This window comes from Phascolarctos cinereus, unplaced genomic scaffold (assembly GCF_003287225.1).
Source record: "Phascolarctos cinereus isolate Bilbo 61053 unplaced genomic scaffold, phaCin_HiC Scaffold_3;HRSCAF=262, whole genome shotgun sequence".
In the NCBI taxonomy this organism is placed as follows: Eukaryota; Metazoa; Chordata; class Mammalia; order Diprotodontia; family Phascolarctidae; genus Phascolarctos; species Phascolarctos cinereus.
This window is the reverse complement of record NW_027555736.1, coordinates 75,693,678-75,713,591: the sequence shown is the minus strand read 5'-3', so window position 1 is coordinate 75,713,591 and position 19,914 is coordinate 75,693,678. Positions and strand designations below refer to the sequence as shown.

At 38.0% G+C, this 19,914-nt stretch overlaps 1 protein-coding gene across 1 annotated transcript in view; it reads left to right on the top strand.

Annotated features, from left to right (window-relative positions):
• CC2D2B (coiled-coil and C2 domain containing 2B) overlaps nucleotides 1-12,593 on the top strand; it is a 116,397-nt gene extending 103,804 nt beyond the window's left edge. The window contains 2 exon segments of the mRNA XM_078151605.1: nucleotides 6,227-6,404; nucleotides 10,606-12,593. Of these exon segments, the coding sequence (XP_078007731.1) occupies nucleotides 6,227-6,404; nucleotides 10,606-10,794 (367 nt within the window). The 3' untranslated portion in view covers nucleotides 10,795-12,593.
• Nucleotides 12,594-19,914: the final 7,321 nt, after the last annotated feature.

The following is a 19,914-nucleotide window of genomic DNA, read 5'->3' as shown; positions in this document are numbered from 1 at the left end:
AATATAGACAGCAGTATATGAGCTAAAATATAAAGTTTGGGGGACCAGCAAGTAGGCAAGTTTGATTGGAACAAAGAGTTCATGACTTGGAGTGACGGGTAATTATTCTGCAAAGAATGGCTGAAACCCTATTGTGAAGGGCTAATTCATGCCAAATAGAAGAGTTTGCATTTTTGTCCTAGAGGCAATAGAGATTTACTGAAGTTTTGGGAGCTAGAGAGTGACATGATCAGAACTATAATTTAGGAAAATCCATTTGTTAGCTATGTGGAAGACAGATCAGAGAGGAGATAATTAAGACAAGATGACCAGTTTGGAGGTTATTGGAATAATAATATAGTCAAGAAATGATGAGCACCTGAACTAAGGCAATTGTGGTCTGAGTGGAAAGGAGATAAATGCAAGAGGTTTAGTGATAGAACTGACATTGACAGGATTTGAAGAAACAAGGATAACTCATAGGCTGCAAAATTGGGCAACTGATAGAAGTGAGGGTGCTTTCAATAGAAATAGAAAATTAGGAGAGTGGGGTGGATTTAGGGAGAAAGATAAAGAGTTCAGTTTGTACATTTTTGTTTTAAGATGGCTATAAAACATTCAGGTGCAGATGTACAGCAGAGATAAAGGATGGATGTCACCAATATAAATGTTGAATCCATGGAAACTGATGGTATCACTAAGGGCAAGAGTGTAATAAAAAGAAAAGAAAAAAAATGGATAAAAGAAAAGGAAAAGGAAAGTGAAGGCAAGAAAAAAAGGAAAGGAAAGAAGAGAAAGGAAAAGAAAAGAAAAGGAAAGTATGCCTGAAGGATGATGCCTGCAAAAGAGATTGTAAAGAGTCATCAGTCAGACAGATAGGAAAACTATTACAGAGAAGTGTCAGGAAAACAGGAGGAGTTGGGTTAGCAGTGATCAGTGCTGCAAAGAGCTTAAGAAGGATGAAAGCTGAGAAAATCTCATTGAATTTGGCAATAAAAAATATTATTGGTGACCATGGGCAAAGTAGTTTCATTTGAGTGGTAGGGACAGAAGCTTAGTTGCAAGCAGTTGAGAAGTGAGTAGAAAATGAGAAAGTAGAGGCAATGAGTATAAATAGCTTTTTCTAGGAGTTTGTCTGTAAAAGGAAAGAAAAATGTAGGGTGTTAGATTGAGGGGATAGAAGGTCAAGTGAAGGCCTTTTTTTTTTAAGGCTAGGAAAATTTAGGCACGTTTGCAAATTGCAGAGAAGGAATCGGTGAATAAGGAGAGGATGAAAGTTAGGGACAGAGGGTATGATTAAAGAAGTAAGCTCCCGGGGAAGATGGAATAAAATGGATAAGTAGAGGAGATGATTTTGTCAAGAAGGGCCATAGCATAATCTGATACTGGAGCAAGGGAGAAGAAAAACGGATGATGATGTTAAGGTGATTTGAAATATGAAGTTGGAGAGAAGACTCACAATGGATGTTTTCCGTTTTCCAAGAAAGAGAGAAGAGAAAGAGATGATGTGGGTGCCTTGAGAATAAAGAAGTTTTAAAACTGATTTTGTGGGGAGTCAGATAGAGAACCAGTCAGGGAAAAGTAAAAAGTTTTGGCATGTAATAGTAGTGACCTGTTGAGATTGGGCAACTAAAAATGTTAGTGGAACCATTAAGCATTGTTATATGACTCCTCCGGCACTGTTCAGCAGCGCAGCAAAAGGAAGATGGTAGGAACAAATTGGGGTTGACATTAGAAGGGGGCTAGCAGTAGTAGAGCAACAGGGCAAAGGACTGAAGAGAGAGAGTAGTATAAAGTTGAAAAGATTAATAATAAACTTTGAAAGAAAAAAAAACGGGAATAATGGCCTGAGAAAACAGAGAGAGAAGAGGGTTCTGATAAATTCAGGGAGTAGTTTTAGCAAGGTTGAGGCACAGATAGAGATGAAAAGACAGTAAATAATGATGAATTAGAGGAATTCCACAGTTATGGATTGTGGAGATAAAATTTTGTGGTTAATGATGAGATCAAGAGTATGCAGATAATGGGGGATGAGGAAGTCAACCAACTGGGATTTGTGGAGATATCAGTATATAAATTTAAGTACCCAAGTATAAGGACAGAGGATTGTGGTTAAAAAGAAGACTAAGCCAAATACTGAAATCATTTAAATAGAAGAAAATGCCTTGGTGGGATGGGGAGGTGGGAAGAAGGAGCATATATGATATCACCAGACCTGGATAGGGTCTAGGAGAGGTTGCTCAGGGATGATAGTATAGAACTGATCTAGAAGTGCCAATGTAGAGCAAGAAGTAGGGGGAAAGGAGAAGAGGAGGAGATGAGAGCAGGCATGTCTACACTGGAGAGCAGGGCTGGGGAAGCAGTGTATTCCAGGGGAAGCAGGGTTTTCATGATTGAAACAAGATGTATGAAGGAAGTATGAAAGGAAGACAAGAAATATGAAAATAAGAGTAATGAAAGGAAGAACCCTAATATGAAAGGCATTTTTTTTAAACAATGTTATGGAGGATACAGTGATAGGATAGGGAAGAATTGGGATCAGGACATGGGTTGTGTTAACTTGTATAAGGGAGAGCCCCAAATCCCTTCAGGATTAAACTATGGCTGTATTTGCATATGAAATGCCAGGGATATGGCTAGGCAGATAGTAGAGACTATAACCAACACTTCATTGGTCTCTGCTTTCCCAGGCCCTCATCTCTGCTTTGGCTCCACTTTCCTCCTTTCAGAGTCTGTTATTAATAATCATTTCAGTTTTACATTGTCTTCTACCCATGAATCCTTGGCCCCATTGTCCTGTTATTGTTAATCCTTTTCCAAACTCCAACCCTGGATTATTCCTGTTTTCTCCACTCTTGTTTCTGTGCTGCTAAACAATGCTAGAGGAAATCCTACAGCAATTCTGATTAGTTCCACTACTAATGGGTTCTCTCTCTAACCACGTTTTCTAGGATATACTGTTTGGGGTCCCATTTCAGACTTCTGTCTCCTGCTAGAAACCAAATATAGAAAGTTCTCTTCCTTCCCACAACAGCAAGAGATAATAGAGAGAGACCAAATTGGAAAAATCAATCTTTCCAAGCTTATTACACATCCCTGTCCTTTGCTTATTGGCTGCATCGAGCCAAACTGGCCTGCCTGCTCTTCATCATATGTGGCATTCTATCACCCACCTCCATATGCATGTCACAGGCTCTTCTCCAGGCCTGGAATGTGGTCCCTCTTCACCTCCACCTTGTTGGCCACTAAGCTTCCTTCCTCAACAAAGCCCTTTCTGGGTCTCGCTTGCTAGAACTTATATATATATATAAAATATGTGTATATGTACATAATACACACATATACATGTATACACACACATATACATATAAAGTACTTTCAAAGTGCAAAATATAAGTGTGTATATTTACATATATAAACATACATATGCATACATATGTAGACAATATAGATGTAAGCATCTATCTATTCATATACATATATACTTATCTGCGTACATGTTGCCTTTGCTCAATAAAGTAAAAGTCCTTTAGAGAGAGGTATTGTTTGGTTTTTGTTTTTCTACCATCACCATTTGGTATGGTTATTCTAGGCACTTAACAAATGCTTGCCAAATTAATGAATGATGAATGGCTGAAAACTCAAATGCTACTTTTAAATTTTTTGTGTAAAAATTTTAGAAGCACTTAGTCATTGTTTTAATCATTCAGAGGCTATTTCCTGTCCTTGCTATTATTACTTTATCAGCCCTTTACAAATATGGCAATGCCTTTTCACATTCAGGCAGCATGCAGGGAACCTTTTTCTTGTTATACTTTGCCAAAAATACTAATATGAACTGCTATTTAGGATTTCATATAAGGGATAGCTGATGACAAGTAAACAGTAGGATGTGGCATAAGCAATTTATTTGTGATTAGCACATAAATATTTAAATAAGTTTTTATTGATGTATTTTGTTATATGGTGATGTATTTTATTTTACACCACCAAATCTCGCCCTGCTCTTCTCTCCTCCCCTAAGCCATCCCAAATAACAAATAATATTTTAAAGACAAAAAAAGAGGGATAAAACAGCAGAACAGCTCAATACATCAAAAAAGTCAGAGAATATGTGCAATGTGCCACACTTGTAGACCTCTCTCTTCTGCAGAGGGGCAGGGTGGGAATGTCTTCTCCTTTCTCTCCTTTCAAGCCATGCTTATTCTCGATAGTTTTGCGACATTCACTTTTGATTTTTTTTTTTGTGGTTCTTTCTGTGTACAGTGTTGCAGTTGTTGCTAAATGAATGCTTATCAAGTTTGTTGTGAGCATTCATTTCTAGTATGAATTGAACTAGGTAGTCTTTGAGGTCCCTTCTAACTGAATTCTGTGATTCTGTGATCTCTCTGCCTCCAGTCTCTCCTCTTTCCAATCTACGCTTCACACAGTGGCCATCATATCTTCTATTGCAAAGGTCTGACTATGTCACTCCCCAGCTCAAAAACCTTTGATGGTTTTCCATTGCCAATAAAATAAATTATAAAGACCTTCAATTGTCATTTCAGCTTCTACTGTCTGACTCCAGCCTCCTGCACCTTTCAGTCTTATGCTGTATTCCAACCAAACTGCCCAATAAATTCCCAATCTAATCCTGACTTTTCCCACCTCTCTGAATTCACATAGGTGAATTTCCCTTACCTGGGATGCCCTTCTTCCCTATCTCCACTCCTCCCCTTTCAGTTTCCAACTCAGGTGGCAAGCTCTCTGGCGAGCTTTCCCTGATCCTCTCAGTTGAAAGTTATTTCTTCCTCCTCACATTTTATTTCAGAATTTTGTTTCTAATTGTCTGTTTTTCCCTTATCATATTCTACTTTACTTGTTTACATGTTTTATTCCTGTTACCATAAACATTGAGGGGAAGGATTGGTTGTCTTCTAATTCTAAATATGTAATACTGTGATACTATAACTCTGACATATTTCTTTTTTTTATCTCAATCCTAACATAGTTCCTTACACATGGTAGGTACTTAGTAATATTTATTGAATTCAATTCAGTTGAATAAAGGAAGTAAAGTAGATGTAAATGTGAGATCTAGATGGTGCTATGGATAGAGCACTGGGCCTAGAACTGACAGTTCAAATCCAGCCTCAGACACTAGCTGTGTGACCCTAGGCAAGTCACTTAACCCTGTTTGCCTCAGTTTCCTAATCTGCAAAATCAGCTGGAGAAGGAAATGGCAAACCACTCCAGTATTTTTGCCAAGAAATACTCCAAATGGGGTCATGAAGAGTCAGACACAACTGAGCAACAAAAATGGAGAGCATTATTTCTTCCATTCTATCTCTATGCTTCTACCCTTTATCTTTCTTTTCTGCTTATCTGCTTCTTTTAACTCACCATAATATAGGGTTTTATTATTATACAATAAATAATTATAATAAAACTGAAAAGTTTTATTATTATCATCATTATTAGGGTTTTTATAAGTTTCTTCTTGATTTAATAGTTAAGCAAAATAAGTACTTCATATTACTCTTAAGAAAACAAATTGATTTTTTAAGCTTATATTTGATCTTCAATTTTTAAAAAATCTTTTGGGTTTGATAACCAGCTAAATACAAAGTTGCCCTGCCCCCACCCCGGGCATCCTTAGACACATAAAACATAGAACAAACCTAACAGCTGTTGTGCTGGACTCATGTGACCCTCAGGCTGGATGGCTGATCCCAGCGAGATTAAGTGCATCTGGCAAAAGGAGAGAGAATGCTTCAGCAGTTGTTCTAGGCTATATGGTTGCTGGTAGATGGTCACAGAAGTCAGGCCTGAATTCAGAACATTTTAAAAATAAGTTTTATTGATACTTTTTTTTTTACCTAATTCAGAATATCATGTACAGACATGAGCCTAATTCTCCCCACTATGGCTACTATGAAAAAGGGGGGAGATGACTCAGAAAATAAGGAAGATGCCTGTACCCTCCTGAGGTCTAATGCTAGAACCAATGTTCGTTATTTCATGATAAAAATCATAATATGTATCAATTATAGTTTTGTAGTAGTGAGTCATAAAGTCTAGGGGAGAGATTATCTGTCCAAATATCTAATTTTTCTGGTGAGAAAAATGAAGCCCACAAAATGGCTTGCCCAAGATCATATCATTATTAAGGTAACCCAGAACTCAAACTGAGGCCATCTAAATCCAAATTCGGTACCCCTTCCTAGCGTAATGCTCATAATAACCAATCTTTCTACCTTCGACTCAGGATCGAAAGAACCTTAAAATGTAAATTGATGGAATGGAGACCCAAGCAGCCTACTCGTTGGAATCGACAATGCACTGCTATTTTGAGGCAAATTCTTCCTAAATTAGAACTTGGAACTGGGAGTCTTGTTTCCATTGAAGATGAAAGTGAATTTGAAAGACTACTACAATTTTATTGGGTAAGTATAGGCTTACATGCATTTGTAAAATTAATTTTATTTACTCTGTTAGTTACTAAATGGAATTCTAAATAATCCTGAAAAGATTGTTAATATGGCTTAGGCAGCCAGGTGCCCCAATGCATCAAAAGTCATGCAAATACTGAGATTTTGTTGTTTTTCAGTCATTTTTAGTGGTATCCAACTCTTTATGTCCCAATTTGGGGGGGGGTTGTTTTTGTTTTTGGCTAGGCAATGGGGTTAAGTGACTTGCTCAGGGTCACACAGCTAGTGTTATGTGTCTGAGGCCAGATTTGAACTCAGGTCCTCCTGAATCCAGGGCTGGTGCTCTATCCACTGCACCACCTAGCTGCCCCCCCATTTGGGGTTTTCTTAGCAAAGATACTGGAGTGGTTTGCCATTTACTCTCCAGTTCATTTTACAGATGAGGAAACTGAGTGACTTTCCCAGGGTCACACAGCTAGTAAGAGTCTGAGGCCAGATTTGAATTCAGGAAGATGATTCTTCCAGATCCGGCACTCTTTCCACTGTACTGAGGTAATCCATTCCAAATGTAATGTGACACTTCATAGAAGGAACACTTCGAGGAGCCTCTCTTTGAAACTGTTTATTGAAATATTTGAAATATACGAACTATAAATTCTCAAACAAGGAGCCTCTCCCCAAGGACAGGGCCCGGAAGTAAAGTGTTCTGTAAGACCAGGGGCTAAAAAAGTTCAGGAATAGAGTGGGCTTCTCACCTCTTTGATAAGGATCTAGCAAAACTGGTCACTTGAGTATGTGGAACCTTGTTGGACTAGGCAATCTTAGCCCTTGTCAGTCTAGTTGGAGGGGAGTGTTCAGCATAGGATAGTATTCATAGGAACTACTAAAACATGTGCCCAGTGAATGGAGAGGATTTTCTGTGGAGAAAAAATATCCACAAGTTATTCTACAGACAGCAAAATATCAGAAAAAGGCATATTTAACTTTTGTTAAATGCAAAATAAACAGATCTCTGAACCTCCCCCCCCCACCAATTACAATTTAGGGACTCCTTGGGTAGCATTTACACCAATGGGAAAAGAAAAAGGAGGCAGCTGGCAGGTAGTGTCTTCTTTGCCTTGACTCTACCCTATTTTTAATAGTTCTTTTTTCCCTTCAAAACATTTACTGGCTGAGACTTCCTCATGCCCACTTGTCCTTATGAGTGTCACACATGTTCAGATTCCTTAAGAGTCTGGCCTATATGGCTAATCTTTAATAAATCTTGTCTTTGACTAAAAAAAAATTCCTACATTTTATGAGTAATTTTCAATGTGTATTAATTCTGTTGTCATTATTTATTATTTATTTATTAGCCAGGCTTGCCATTTTATCAATGTAGGAAAATCAAAGAACTTTCCCATTTGATGCTTATGGGTATTGTTGTTTAGTCTTTTCAGTTGTATCTGACTCTTTGTGAGCCTATTTGAAGTTTTCTTGGCAAAGATAATCAAATCATTTGCCATTTCCTTCTCCAGGTCATTTTACAGATGAGGAAACCAAGGCAAACAGGTTAAGTGACTTGCTCAGGGTCACATAGCTAGTAAGTGTCTGAGGCTGGATTTGAACTCAGAAGGATGAGACTTCCTGACTCCAGATCCAGCCCTCTATCCACTGCACCACCTAGTTTCCCCTATGGGGTACTTTATGGGTATCTCCTCTGCAATTTATAGTCTGAGAGAGTTGTCTGGACACTGGGTGTTTAAGTGACTAGTATTAGCTTTCGGAGCCAGTGTATGCCAGCCATGGGACTTGACCTAGGTCTTCCTCACTCTGAAGCCAGCTGTATTCACAACACCACATATTATAGTGGAAATAGTGCTGGATTTGTAGTCAGTAGAATCCTGGGTTCGTATCCTAGTTTTACACTTCCTTAGCTATATGAACATGCACAAGTCATGTAACTTGTCTGGGCCATAATTTCCTCATCTGTAAAACGTAGTAATGTCTCTGTCATCTAATCCATAGGTTACTGTGAGTTTACATGTATAAAATTCTGTGTACAACATAAAGCACTGTGTAAATGTCATCTATTATACTATTCCCATGCTCACTTCCCAGCTGTCTATTCAACATGGCCCTCTTCTCCCACCATTTTCACCCCACCAGAAATTTAAGACTCAACTCTCTGGATGTCTTCATTGTGATAGAGGAGCTTTCGCCTTATCTTGCCTAGCCCTGGGCCTCCACAGTACACCCTTGCCTTCTCCTTACCATGCCCCACAAGGGTACCCTCTCCTGAACCTTCAGATTCCTGTGCCTCCATTTTCTAGCACCCATTAGAATATTTTCTTTATCTATTAAAATATAAGTTCCTTGAGGGCAGGAATTGCCTTACTTGTATTTGTAAACTAGGAACTTAATACAGTGCCTGGATAGTAGGCATTCAATAAATGCTCTCTCTCTCTCTCTTTTCCTCTATCTATCTATCTATGTCCATCTGTCTATCTGTGTATTATCTCAGCTGATCTCTTTAGTTCCAATTAGTGCCTGGGAACCTACACTTTTGATAGGCTGCTTAGACAAGATCTATGACTCAAGTTCATAGACAATACAACTATATTTGCTATCTGTCTGATGAAATTCTAATAGGTCATTTATAATTATTATACCTGAAGTAAGTAGCATATGGAATTACATATAGTGCTGGCAAATTAATGACTTTTTCAAGTTGCCTCATCCTAAACTCCTCCCAAAGCACTAAATATTTCAGTGCATTATTTTATTTCTTTGAGTCAATAATGAAAATGATCAGGGAATTGATTAGATAGAAAATTATTAGGGGTGGTTAGTGAATATCTAGAAACTGAAATGGTGATCATAAAGAGCCAGTAAGTATGTCCTCATGAAGAATAGGTCATGCCAGAATAACTTCATTGCCCTCTTTTCACAGGGTTACTGGAATGGTAAATCAGGGGAATGCTGTAAAAGAGTTTACCTACATTTTAGCCATCGTTTGGCAAAGTTTCTCATGCTTTTTTTGTAGGAAAGATGGAGAGATTTAGGCTAAACAATAGTACAATGACATGCATTTGGAACTGGTTAAATGGCTAGACCTAATGAATAGTTATTCTTAATGTAGGAAGTCTCCAGTGGAGCTCCCCAGGGATCTGGACTTGGCCCTATGTTCACATTTTATTTGTCAGTGACTTCTGTAAAAGGATGGCTAGCATTCTTATCAGATTCTGAGGCAGCATGATGACAATCCAGAATGAGAGGCTGGATGAGATAGCCTTGAGCTCCCTTCCAGCTCCCGGTCCATGACCCTATGATCTTGAAGGGTCAAAGCTGAGCTTCTTCATTTTTTCTATGTTGTGGATCCCTTTGGTAGTCTGTGGACTCCTTTCTTAGAATGATGTATTTAAACACACAAAATAAAATATGTAAGATTAAAAAGGAGTCCAATTATGCTGAAATACAGTTATCCAAAAACAATTTATTTTTAAATTCACAGACCCCAGGGCTAGAGCACTGGGCTGAATCTAATAAAATACCATTTAATAGAATTGATTCTAAAGTCTTCCATTTGGGTTTTAAAAAAAAAAACACCTTCACAAAGACAAATGGAGAAGGATATGGCTAGACAGCAATTTGTCTGGAAAAGATCAGGCAATTTTAGTGGCCTGGTCAGAGCACATCTGGAATGTTATGTGCAATTCTGGGGGCTGCATTTTAGGAAGGAGATGGATAAGTAGGGAACATCCTGAGGACGGCAGCTAGAATGGTGAAAGGTCTCAAATTCATGCCAGGTAAGGATCAGTTGAAGAATACTTAACCTGAAAAAGAGAAGATATAGATAGATAAATGTGTTGAACACTTGATAGATGTGTTCAAGTATTTGATAGGCTGTCACATGAAAGAGAGAGAATTGTTCTGTTTTGTGCCCAAGGAAAGAGCTAGGAGCCATTAGTAGAAGTGGTGAAGAGTGAACTCAAAGAGAACTTTCTAACCATTAGAGCTATCTAAAAATGGAATGGGCTATTTGGGGGCATAACAAGTTCCCCCTCCCCCCAAGAAAAGGTTGGAAAATAACTCATCAAGATACATGGGTTGTTGGACTGAGTGTCATTAAGATACCTTTCAACTGAACTCTGAGGTTCTGTAATTCTGTGAAATGTAGCACCTGATTTTTTGTATAGTATTTCCAAATTGTTTTCATGGTTGTTATTTTTTTCAGGTTTCAGGATTTCCTATCCAGCTGCCATATACTGATTTACAGTCAATAACCAATGCTGTGTATCAAACTGGTATTCATTCTTCTGAATTTCCCCAGACAGAATTTGCCTTAGCTGTTTACATTCATGCATATCCAAATAACATATTATCTATTTGGATCTATTTGGCTTCCTTGGTTCGTCATCAATGAAAAGAAGCAAATGAAACCAGTGTCTAAAATGTTAAATTCTTGCATGGTATCTAAAAGGCAACTTCCTGGATTCCCCATAGGAAGAAAAAGAAGCTTCCCTGTTCTGAGTTTTGATGCTCTAGGAGCCGTGCTTGTCTTCAAATCAGGGAACGTATTTATAGCCCAGTCAGTGACTCCCCCAAGAAGTCTTGCACTCTGGTAATTCACACTGTGTTCTTTGAGGAAGAGTACAGGGACACCCTGGAGTACCCGTTGGAGTTGCTGAAAAGTCCCTGAGGGGGTGGGGGAAACAGTCCCAAAGGCAGTAAAAACTCTGCTTGAAAGTCAGCAGTTATAATTCTAGTAAAGAGGTAACTTTGAACTATTCTCATATAGGGAAGCCTTCACATTGCTGATATGAGGTTGGTGTTGGGGCCACTGGCTTACTGCCCTGCCAGCTGGAAGATGCTCTGATGGGATGAAGGCCCAAGGGAACAAGGATAATTTACTTAGAAACATAGAAATACAGCAGGATTAAATACTCACAATTTATCTTTCCAATACAAATGTTCAAATACCTGTTCAGACTGTGGCAGGAGTCTCCCTTTGGGAGTTTTTAAAGAGCAGGAAGTGTCAATACCCAGGAAGAAGTCCCATAAACTCTGACCTGTTCTCAAGGTTCAGTGGGGATGAAGGAGATGTAAGTCTTTAAATCTCAAGCCTACCTTCTTCAGTGGGAGGGTTCCTTCATGTTTACTCCATCAAAATTCCACCCTTTTCATCTCCGGTGATTACACTGGGGAAGCCTGTCTAGTGGGACAGGAAAGTGTGAAAGGAGTATGGCCAGAGGTTTATGAAGTATGCCATCATATGTATGTCCTTGAATTTCACATGCTACAGAAGAACACCACTATTTTCTGAAATGTTACTTAGTGACTTATTAGAATAAGTGTTTTGTTGTTGTTATTGTTTGTTGTTGTTGTTGTTAAGGGCCCAGTAGAATGGACTCTTAGACATAAATCCAGAGCAGGAAGCTCTGATCAACTTTACACAACAGGGGGACAGGAGAAATCTCTCATTCATTGGGTCTCAGCAGGCCACAAACACAACAAGCAGAGAGGGGCACACTTCATATGTTCCCCTGGAATCTTCTGGAGGGAATTTACCAAACTATGAATGTGTGCCTCTTAGAAGTGCACTATCTCAAGATTCTGTGAATTGAGTCTTGGGGCAGGCTTGAGCCCATGCTAGGTGTGTGGAGAGGGGGAAAAGTGTTTTATTTCCACTATGAAATTGGAAAATGTGTTTACTGAAACACAGAGAACTGGTTAGAATTTTTATATATGTCTAGAACCACTGTGTTTGTATTAACATCCCTATATCATTTCTTAATGAAGTAATTTTTCCTCTTTGATAGAGATAATACAAAATGATGCCTATAGCAAGATTATATTGGTGAAGAGAGTTGGAGACCCCATTAATGCAGTTTGTTGCTGCTGATGTATAAACATGTTTGCAACTAAATTGAATTATTAAAATCTCTTAAGAATTAAAAGACAACTTAAAGTATATTGGTAACATTACACTAGAAGTGTTTATAAGATTCTTGGTTTAGTTTTTACATTTTCTATTTAAAGTAAATTGCAATTTTCAGTGGCAAAATTTATTTTTATTTATTTAATTTTTGAATGCTAAAAGTATATTACTTCATAAAAGACAATATATGCATAATTTAAGATGTGAACCATAGAAAAATATTTGAGAAATATCAAAATGAGTAAATCAGAATCGTTGGGTTTTCATTAAAAAAAACATTTAAATGTGTGTCTAATCAATGCTTCTTTACTAGTAGCATATGGTCTCTTATACTTCAAAAGTCTTGATGAGACTGAGGAATCACAGAACATTAAAGCTGTAAAGATTCTTAGAGGTCATCTAATCTAATCCCTTCATTTTACATAGGAGAAAACACAATAAGAGAATGCCAACGAGGGTGCAGCATAGCAAGGAGTCTGTGTGCCCTGAAACTAATCAACTAGCTATTGAAGGCCTGATGAGAACTCTGAAGTTCTAGCCAAGTGGGCTTTGAAAGTTCTACTATTTGGGTTAAGAGCATGGTGACGCTTGTGTTATAAATCTAAGAAATATGGAGTGGCATAGGATTGTAGGCTTATCCTCCTGGAAACCAATGTGATGATCAGTGTAACATGGAAGACAGCAGGGTGTCTCTCCTTTCTGTTCTGGTACCAGAAGAAGCCAAAACAGATTAAAATAAATAAAAAAAAATACCAAAACCACACCTGCTAGAAATGTTTCAGTACAGACCACTAAAGTAGGCAAACTGTGAATGTTCATAAATGGACTGAGGATATGAATACTTGCATTATGTAGCAGTATATCCTAACAAAATGGAAAACAAATATCACTAGTTATAGGCAATATTTTTTAATGGTACCTTAAGCCCTAAGTTATACAACATATTGCCAACTACAGAGAGCAAGCATTAAACACACACACCCCTTTCATTTCTAAACCTAGATTAGGCAAAATAACAGATGAAATCAAGGAGCCACTAAAAATATAAAGAGGAAAGAGTTGAAGATCCTGAGGTAACTAAAAATCTCCAGATTTTCAAACTCCAGAAATTATACTTAATAAAGAAATTAATAGCATCACTAATATCTCAAAGGATTTTCAGAAAAAGATGGGCATATTTAACTTGAAATTTAGCAGCATGAATCCAAGTAGTGGACCAATGATACCAAATCAGAATAAGAATAAAATCGCATATTGGCTATAAATTTCATGAATGAACACATTCCCCAATAGTATTTGGTAGAAAGTATAACATTTTAGGACCTGTACACAGAATGATATTATCAAAGAATACTCTTAAGGACAGATGTGAAACACCATCATGGCAGAAGCTACTTGAAAGAGCTATTGACAAGTTGTGGGGGGCAGCTAGGTGGTCCAGTGGATAGAGTGCCAGCCCTGGAATTAGGAGGACCTGAGTTCAAATCGGTCTCAGACATTCGACACTCACTAGCTGTGTGACCCTGTGTAACCCCATTGCCTAGCAAAGAAAAAGAAAATTTGTGGGAAAGCATTGGAATACTACATCAAGATCTGGCTGGTGCATGAAGTAGAAAACTTAAACAAGGAGATGAATTATGACACTACTATAATACTACAGGTAAGAGGTATTATGAGCCTAAACTAAGGTAGTATATGTAAAAAAAGGAACAGAGGTGAGTGACATGAAAGAATCAAGATATTAAGGGCGTGAGAGAGAGGAAAGAGTCAAAGATGACTCAGAGGTTGTAAAGCTCTTGAAGGATACTGCTGACCACGGAAATAGAGAACTTTCACAACTACAGATAGGGGGAAAATTCTTAACCAAAAATAGGATAGATAAAACATTTTTGTTACATGAAATTGAAATACTTTTTCACTAATAAAGTCAACAACTCAGATTAAAAGAAAAACGATATATTAGAAATAAATTTTTGTGTCAAACATCTCTGAAGAGGCAACTAACAGACCAAGAGCAATTTGCCAATAGAAAATTAATCCAGCCACTTTCTGAGCTTCATTTTTCTCAACATCAAAAGATGTGAATAAACAGTTCTCAAAAGAACTGCACAGTATTAACAACCATATGAAAGATTACTCCAAATTAAGAGAAATGCAAATCAAACCATTCTGAGGACATAGTTTCTGGTTTTGGTGACAAGGCTGCTGGACAGAAGATGGCCAAAGATGTAAAATAATGACCAAAAGAATACCTCACATCCAGTAAATTGTTAAAAGGAACAAAGATGGTAACAAAGATGGGCATAGTCAAAGTTGGAGGGGTTGTGAGAAAACAGACATACTAATATTATTGGTGGAGCTCTGAATTGGTCTAGCCATTCTGGAAAGAGATTTGGAATCACACAGTTTGTGAAAAGACTAAAATGTTCATACCCACTGACCAGAGATGGTATTTCAAGGTATATTCACCAAGGCAGCCAGGGATAAAAAGAAAGGTCATATATACACCAAAATATTTATAGCTGCACTTATAGTACTAACAAAAAACTGGAAACCAAATAGATGCCAATCCACTGGGGAATGGCAAAAGAAATTGTGGCACATGAATAATATTACTACACTGTAAAAAATGACAAATTTGGTCAATAAAGAGAAACATGGGGAGAGTTAAATGAACTTAATGCAAAGTGAAATAAGCTAAATCAGGGAGAAAATATACACTAAAACTATAATATGAATGGATAGAACAAGAAATTAAAAATGAATAAAGGAATGAACGAAAAAACATTAAGTACTATGTGGCAAGCAATGTGCTGTTCTGGAGATATAAAAATGAAGGTGAAGACATTAGCTTTCAAGGAGCCTATATGTTAATAGGGAGAGACAACACATATAGGAGAGTGGTGATGGTGGTGGTGATTTTGGTTTGTACAGTTACTAAGTGGATGAGTGGAGCAATAGGAGAATAGACTGGTAGACTCTAATAACGGCATTATTGATTTGATTATGGTTCCAAATTGCAAAGATGGGTGGGAGAAGGGCAAGGCAATTAACCAGCTCTCAGAAAGATATCTGGAGAGTATAGTAAAGTATGTTGGGAACACATCTGAAATATAAGCTCTGAGAGCAGGCTGTCACACATCAGTGAAACCAGTGGGACCCCAGAGCAGAAGTTGTAGAGATGAAAGGGTTAAGTCTTCTCAGCGCATGATTTCTTGTCCTGGTGACAAGGCTGATGGTGAGAAGATGGTCAATGAAGATGCAAAATTATAATGGCCTTAAAAGAAGAGATATGTGAATGCACGTTCCTTCTTTGCAGAGGTAAAGAATGAAGGCTATAGAACACTGCATTTAATGTTGGATTTGATCAATGTGTTTAGTTTTTCTGATTTTTTTTTTCATTTTATTCTTTGTAATAGGGGGTGGCTCTCTGGGAGGAGGGGGGAGGGATGTAGTGAAAAATTTAGGTGATTTAAAAACAAAAGATATATTTTGAAAGCTATAGGGAAGTTTAGAAGAGGGATGGGAAGGAGGAAGGGATAAGAAGGCAAGAGAATAAGCATTTATTAAATGTCTATTTATGTGCCAAGCACTATACTAAGCACTTTACAAATATTTCATTATCAATGATATTTCTCACAACCATAGGTGCTAGCTATTATAATTCCTACTTTATAGTTAAGGAAACTGAGGCAAACAGATGAAGCAATTTGCCCAGGATCACACCGCTAGTAAGTTAAGCTAGATTTGAACTTAGGTTTTCTTGATTCCAGGCCAAGCACTTTGTTCACTGTTTTGAATATGCTGAATTCCATATAGCAATGGGTTATCATTTAACAATGCCCAACAGGTAGTTGGTGATGTGGGGCGAGAGTTCAGAAGGATGATTCATACTGGATATATACATTTGGGTGCTACATGTGTAGAGATGATACTTGCACCCAGTGGAGTGTATGAGATTACTAATGGAAAGCATACAGAAAAGGAGAGAGAGATGACACTTGAACCCACTGGAGCATATGAAATCACCTGTGAAAAGAATATACAGAGACAAGAAGCCTAAGGGGATGAGAACTGGAGGCTGAGAGTAGTAAAGGAGACAAAAGGAACCAGTCAAACCAGGAGAAGAAACAGTGGAAGCCTTAGGATGCAAAGCATGCCTAAGAAAGGGAGGTGGCCAACAGTGCCAAAAGCTGTAGAGAGGAGAAGAACTCAAAATAAAACAAAGACTAAAACACAGTTTAGGAGTTGAGAGACCATTGGTAATCTTGAAGAGAATAGTTACAGGTGAGGGGTGGCGTCAGGATCTAAATTGAATGGGGCTGGAGCCGGGTCACGCTAGCTCTTCCAAGAAACCAATTGTTAAATTTTTTGTATGAGCATTTATACTTTGGAAAGTGAGAAATACTAAAAAATTATGGCTTATTTTGTTGATTTCTAGACAAGAAATATACAGCATATGTCAGTAATGCAGATTAAACTTACAAGGGTGCACTTTTTTTCGGAGAGTCATATAGCAACAAACTCCTGGTGGAAGGTATGAAATTGGTAGCAATGATTATAGTGATTTTTTTTTATAGGATTTTGCCCCACAAAAGAAGATATATTGTCCCTTGATGAGATGACAAGGTCAAGTCTTTTTTTTTTATTGTAACAGGTGTAACCAAGAAATTGTAACAATTTGGATCCTGTTTCACCAAGAAAGACATTCTTTTATGCATTCATTCATTCATTCATTCATTCAACAAACATTAAGCACCTCTTATGTGCAAGGTACGCATTAGGTGCTAGGGATACCAAAACACAGGCAAAACACCTCCCTCAGAGAACTTACATTCTCCCTGGGATGGGGGAGATGGAGGTAGAGAACAGAATGCACACATAAATGAATACATTGATAAAGTACAAACTAATTGGGGTGGGGGGGAAGACTAACAACTAGGGGATCAGAATTGCTAGTTATAGCTCTGATACATGCTCACCCTTGATGATATTTGTCCCTTTTGAAATCATATTCTGCCCAAAGCACTGGAGAAAAGATGCTTGTGTTAACAGTAAAGCTATCCATCTGCTATTATTAAAAAATACAATAATTTCAGCATCTCTATTTTTTCTCTCCCATCATATCTGAAGAGTTGGGGTGAGGATGGGTAAGAAAATAGTGTGAAATGGAATACAAGGTAAGATTTTATATGCTCTCACAGTTGTTTATTCACTCACTATTGGCAGATGTATATACACTCTCAAAAATGTAAAAATTACTGAGAAGTCATCTAATGCATATGCCTCCTACCCCCCCCAAACACCTGTGCACAAGTTCAGCTCAGGAGCAAACTCCTTTGCAAAGCCTTTCCTGATCCCAGTAATGGTTAGTATCCTCTTCCTCTGACAATTACCTTGCATTTATTTGGGGCATTATCTTGTAACCCCTGGTAAAATATAGTTTACTTTCCAGTGAAGACTTTTGTTTTTATCATTGTATTCTCAGTAGCACAATGCTTTGCACATAAGTAGGGACTAAATTAGTGTTTGTTGAATTGAAATTCTATTTCATTCTGAATGGTTATTATATTTTGGGTAAATCGATACAAAATTCTCAAACTTCTAATATTGCTAGGGAAAAAAACCTACGAGTACAGACACGTCATCATTTGCCATTAATATCAAAAAGAATTTCCCTAGTTGTGTTTAGTGTTTTGCCAGGGGTTAAACAAAGGCAAATGCATAGACTTGTTTCCCAGTGACCAGCCCTAACCCTTTTTATCCAGAAGTTAGTCTAAAATGCACTAGGGGAGACATCCACACAGAATATACAGATAGTACAGGAGAAATTTACCCAGAAGTGCATGTACTGAAGTATTTGCATCATGTAAAGGTGCAATGAATAACTTTTATCAGCCTTTGTCTCTCTCACATACAATTTATGTATCCAAATGAGTGTTATCCTTCAAAATAGTTTCCTTGGGGAACTAAACACTTATTCCAATGGTGTTACTACTAGCAAAAACATTTCCAGGATTCATTTTGGGGAAATGTTTTTATAGAGTTTACGAGTTACATGGGACGGCTTGCCAACTTAAAGTCACATCTTATCTGTGACCAAAAATGATATCACTCAACCTGATCACTCAGTTTACTTACCACAGTTCGCCCAAATAACTCTGGGTTATTTTCAGAACTTGGAACTATCATCAAAGGATGATAATTTGCCACCAAGGAGATCCAGGAGAGTGCAGTGTAGTGAAATGGAAAGCGCCCTGTGTTCAGTTACAGGATCTAGATTCAATCCCCAGCTTTTCTGTTTACCATTTCTGTGACCTTGAAAAAATCATTTTGCCTCTCTTAGTGTGCTCATCTGTAAAAGGAGGACCTTTAAGGCCTAGTCCTAAATCCTTGGTTCTAACAATATGTCATAGGCAGCAATTCCCAGAGGTGTTCTAAAAATACTTTGAGCCATGGAAGAATCATTAGAAATGAGGACTTTTTATCACCCTCCTTAACACTACCTCATACTGCCTCATTTCTGCTGATGGCACTACCATCTTCTCAAACATCCATGTTTAAAACACAAAGCAGAGTTATCCAACCCCCATCACACTAGATATCAAGTTCTGTCAATTCTGCCTCCTCCCCACTTCTTCCTGTCTCATTGTGGCTCAGGCTCTCATTATCACTTGCTTGGGCAATTGCAGGAGCCTCAGTTTTAACTGATGTTACCGATTTCAGTCTCTTCCCTCCCTAATCTACCAAAATTATTTTCCTAAGGCTGGCCATGTCTCTCAAAATATGTCCAAGATGAAATACAAACTCGCAGGCTGGAATTTAAGGCTCCTATGATCTGGCTCCAACCTACCTTTCCAGCTTTATTTCTCATTACTCCCCTTCAGGCTCCTTAACGTGTTGGTCAAATAACTCAAGAGGACCTCTCCTGCTTCGTTTCATTCGTCCAGGCTGTCTTCTCTCATGGCTAGGATGCACCCCTTTATCTCTAAGGTCAGTGGCCTTGGGGTTAGGAGATACATCAGTTTGAATCCCATCTCTGACACTAGTATGGCCATGGGCAAGTCACTTAATTTGAGTTTCCTCACCTGTAAAATGGGTATAATACCTGTACTACTTACCTAGAAGAGCTGCCTTGAAGAATCAAATATAAGTTCCTTTAGAAACCATAAAACCATGTTTAGAATGACTTCACACGATGCCTAACTGATACCAAATTGCTTGCCTCCTTAATGAGTGGGACAGGAGCTATAGGAAGGCAGAGAATTTGGAACTTATAACAAAATTTTTTAAAGAAAACCATAAAACGCTTGTCAGATTTTTATTACTGTTGTTTCTGCTTCTTACAATCCTTTGATAAGGTTCAGCTTGGTAACATCTCCCTGAGGTAGCTTTCCTTGATCCTGCCAGCTAAAAAAAGTCCTCTTCCTCCTCAGTCCTAGATCTCTGCTTTGCTCTCAACTGTTTCAGCTTCCTACCATAGTTATCTATATATCTAAAATGGTTTTCTTCTTGTCTCCGGCACAGTGCCTTGCTTGCAGTTGGTATATGTTATTTTTTTCTTTATGTTTCTTTATATGTTCATTTATAACATTAGATGCTCAA